The sequence below is a fragment of the Sorex fumeus genome, unplaced genomic scaffold (assembly GCF_029834395.1).
Source record: "Sorex fumeus unplaced genomic scaffold, SorFum_2.1 ptg000129l, whole genome shotgun sequence".
In the NCBI taxonomy this organism is placed as follows: domain Eukaryota; kingdom Metazoa; phylum Chordata; class Mammalia; order Eulipotyphla; family Soricidae; genus Sorex; species Sorex fumeus.
This window is the reverse complement of record NW_026606186.1, coordinates 7,816,573-7,821,088: the sequence shown is the minus strand read 5'-3', so window position 1 is coordinate 7,821,088 and position 4,516 is coordinate 7,816,573. Positions and strand designations below refer to the sequence as shown.

The window sequence follows — 4,516 nt, the reverse complement described above, 5'->3', positions numbered from 1 at the left end:
CTGATTAAAGGTAGGAAAGCAACCACTATTCCATTAGTGAAGATGGCCAATTCATTGAGTGAGATGTCTTAACAGCTTGTGTTTCACACAAGAAAATGAGCAGAAGTATAGGCTAAACCTAAGTATAGGCTCTTATAAAAATGGCAGTGTTTTCATTTTATGGCTATTCAAGGCTTAGACTTTTCTAACTTTCATTCCCAGCAAACACATGAACAACATGAAGAGAGATAATGAGACCAGAGTATCCCAGTTCTTCCTCCAAGGACTCTCTGTACCACCAGATCATCATGGTTTGTTCTTTACCCTCTTCCTAGCGTCATACCTGGCCACACTACTAGGGAACCTGCTCATCATCCTGCTCATCAGAATGGACTCTCGTCTCCACACCCCCATGTACTTCTTCCTCAGCCACTTGGCCTTCAATGATATGTCTTTCTCATCTGTCACTATGCCCAAGATGTTGATGGACATGCAGACTAACCACAAGTCCATCCCCTATGCAGGGTGCATTTCTCAGGTATTTTTCATAATATTTTGTGGGTGTATTGACAATTTCCTTCTTACAGTGATGGCGTATGACAGATACGTAGCCATCTGTCAACCACTCCATTACACAACCATCATGAGGGAGGAACGATGTGCCTTATTAGTAGGTTGGTCCTGGTTCTTCAGTTTTATCCATGCTCTGTTACATGCCCTCCTCTTGTCCCAGGTGTCGTTTTGTTCCAGCATTGCCGTGCCCCACTTCTCTTGTGAACTCACAGTTCTCCTGAACATGAGCTGTTCAGATGTCTCAGTCAACGAACTGGCCATCTTCACTGAGGGAATTCTGGTTGTTTTCCTGCCTTTCATTAGTGTCGTGGGCTCTTATATTCGTATATGGGCCACTGTCCTAAGAAATCCCTCTGCTAAGAGATTCTTCAAAGTTCTTTCTACCTGTGGTTCCCATCTTCTTGTCGTATCTTTGTACTATGGGACCATTGCAGAGGTTTATTTTTTCTCCTCTTCATCTCTTTCCAGTAATAAAGATATAATTGCCTCCATCATGTATATGATAGTCACCCCTATGCTGAACCCTTTCATTTACAGCCTGAGAAACAAAGATATAAAGCAGGCTCTAAAATTGTTTGTTAATAAGATGAAGACTTTTAAGCCAAATAACTTAATGTGAATGTGTTAGATAATATATATTCAAATGAACAAGAAAACTATTATTCTAGAATTCTGAGTATTCCACTGAAACTGTCTTCACACACATCTTAACGAGGTTGGAATTCTCCTATGACATTCTGCTGACCATTATCAGCTTACCCAAACTGATGTTCAGTGACAAATATTTATTTTTTACCGGTGGTTATCACTCATAATGCATTGTTTCACCAAGTATAGAACTTTAGGATCTTCACGAAGAGGTTAAGATTTCATCTGGCAGCATAGAATTCCAATCCCAATAGTTCTAAGTAAATTCATTCATTTTAATTTAATTTTATTTAGTTTCTGTTTGCTTTTTTTTTTTTTTTTGGTTTTTAGGCTACATGTGATAGTGGTAAGGGTTTAGTCCTGGCTCTGAGCTCACGGGTCACTCCTGGCAGTGCTCAGAGGAACATGTCAGGTACCAGGGATTGAACTTGGATTGGCCACATGCAAAGCCAATGCCCTACCCTATGTATGATCTCTGTAGACCTCCATTACTTTTTCAGTTTCTTCTCCTTAACGGAATGAGACAACTAAAATGAGTGTTATAGTTTAAATATTGATCATGTTAATCAAATTTCCAGTTTTTAAATATTTCAGTTAATCCTAACTTTATTTCCTTACATGTATGCGGTCATGGTAGCCCCGTGGAGCTCTGTATTGCTAGACCCAAGCATTTAACCCACCGAAAGTCAAGAATTTGGGGGAATGCCCAGGGCCTCAAAGTATATCTGGGGTTGGTCCTTTAAAAAAGGATAGTTTCATATAAAATTAACTGCTCTATTCTGTTTGTTAAGATTTTGTTGAGGAATTTTGCATATATGGTCTTTGGGGATATTTAACCTAATTTTCTTTCTTAGTAGTATCACTGTATATTTTGTTATTGGGGTAATTAACATTGGCTTCATAGAATTTATTAAGGTTTCGATTTATTCAATTTTTATGAATAAAAATTTTATTTATGGTTAGTATTTTTCATCTATGTTCACTGGGGATGTTAGTTTCTATATTTTAAAAATAACATTTCTCAAAAAATCATATGTCTGCTTTTGTATTGGGGTAATTTGGGCCTTATAGAAGATATTAGGAAAGACTCCTGTTTCTTCAAATTCTGGAAAAGCTTGCTTATTAAGGTAATAAGTCTCAAAGACTTATTAGCCTTAGGCTAATAAGTCTTGAAGACTCAGCATCCCAAACACCCAAAAAAGCAGCACTATTGCAATCATGTTACAATAAACAATGCAAAAATATCTGTTACAAATAACTTGTTTCTTAAGCTATGAGTACCATATAGAGTGTATGTGTTTGGAGAAGCAATAGTGAAAGATTTCTGAGTGCACATTGACAAAAAATATGAATACCAAATCAATTGTACAGGAAATCTGAGTTGTTTCTGGCACTTCTCTCCCTATTGAATTCTTGGGCAAAAAGAGATTGTAGTGAAAACTACCAGGGGTTGAAGGTTATGCCTTGTAGATTGCTTCCTCCAGTTCAATCCTAGTGCCATGTGGCTCCCTGAGCATCCCTGGGGCAGCCCTGGGGCCACAGAACACTGCCAGGGTGGGAATGGAGGTATCCAAGCACAAGTAGACTGTCCTGGTTAATCTTCAACACCACAGGGCCAGCATCACCACATCTTTGGGTCCTTGAATTGAACTGACAGCCCTCGTTAGCTATAATTTGCCAGGAGGGATCCTTCACTCTCTCTGCAAGCACAAATTTGGAAACCCTATCCAAATTTAGAAGTTAAAACAAAAAAAATTAATTTTGTACTGCACAAACACTATAAGTTTTATAGTCTGTGGTGATAAAATTTTGGATTCTTAGTACTTCTGATAACAGGATGCACATCTTACAGAAAAACAGTGTAAACCATTCCGCTATTATGTATACCACAAGAAACTAAAATATAAATGCAAAAGGGAAACTTGTATACTCTTCTAAAATAGTGTTGCATAAGTTTTTAGAGCAACAGAATACACATTCTTCTCAAGTATACCTGGAAAATTCTGAAGAATAAATGTTATATTGAGAGAGGAAACAAATCTCAATAAATTTAAGAACAATAAAATCATATCAATATTTAAGCAAAATTGCATAAAGCTAGAAATCAATCATAAGGAGGGCTAGGACAGCGGTAGGGCGTTTGCCTTGTGCGCAGCCAGCCCGGCCGAGCCAGATTTGATTCCTCCGCCCCTCTCAGAGAGCCCTGCAAGCTACCAAGAGTATCTTGAATGCACGGCAAAGCCTGGCAAGCTACCAGTGAGGTACTCTATACGCCAAACACAGTAACAACAAATCTCAAAATGGAGACGTTACTGGGCCCGCTCGAGCAAATGGATGAACAACCGGAGGACAGTGTGTGTGTAACGAAATCACCAATACATTAAGATTAAGCAACATGGTCCTGAACAATAACTGGATTAATGAAAAAACAAAGGAAAAATGAAAAAATGCCTGGAGACAAAGAAAACAATATAATGACTTTTCTAAACTTTTGGAACACAGCAAATGTGAAAGCATGAAGCCCTTCCTATTAAAGAAAAATAAAAGCTTAAATAAATGATCTAGCACTATACTTTAAAAGTTCTTTAAATGAAAGCAAAAATCAACGTTATAAAATAAAGACTTTTTAAAAACGCAATACAGTAAGTGTATTAAGAGATGATTCTTCGAAATGACAACTAAAAATGACAAGTCTTTTAGTAATATTCAAGTAAGAAGAACACCTCCATCCAAAAGGGTCTAGGAGATGACTTGAGGGTCTGGAGCACACATTTTGTATGTAGGAGGTTCGTGTACATTTTCTAGCACTGCACAGTCCTCCAGAAACTTACAGGAGTGATTTCTAAGTACTGACCCTGGAGTGTTTTCTAATACACTTGTGCATCTATTCCCCAGAATAAATATTAGCTAATCCACAGAAATAGAGTAGATTAGCCACTGGGAGTATAAAAATTGATGTCCTGTAAGTCCTTTTAGCTCAGTTCCTTTATGCCTTTGGCCATACATTTCTGTTCAGTAGCAGTTCATCAGATAGCTGATCTCTTGCATTTTATGATCTCTGATTCTCTCCTTTCCTGACATAATAGAAATGTTCTTTTGCTTTAAATGTCCACAATTCTGACTTCTGTAGAGTTGAGATAATGGAAAGCCTTCTCATTAATTTAATATGGAGAACTTCAATGAATTTGCTAATCACAATGCATCACAGGATGTTCTACAACCATTTAATGTTCATATGTTTTTTGTGTTGATATCCCGGGAGCACTTACAAAACTGGTATTTTTGGCCATCTTGAGAATCTCTTCAAATTGAACAT

The 4,516-nt window shown here is 37.6% G+C and overlaps 1 protein-coding gene across 1 annotated transcript; it reads left to right on the top strand.

Moving 5' to 3' along the window:
• Positions 1 to 208: 208 nt before the first annotated feature.
• On the top strand, positions 209 to 1,171 carry LOC130045728 (olfactory receptor 1J4-like). Its single transcript, XM_056138565.1, has one exon. It carries the CDS (start codon positions 209 to 211, stop codon positions 1,169 to 1,171), a length of 963 nt encoding a protein of 320 aa, XP_055994540.1.
• Positions 1,172 to 4,516: the final 3,345 nt, after the last annotated feature.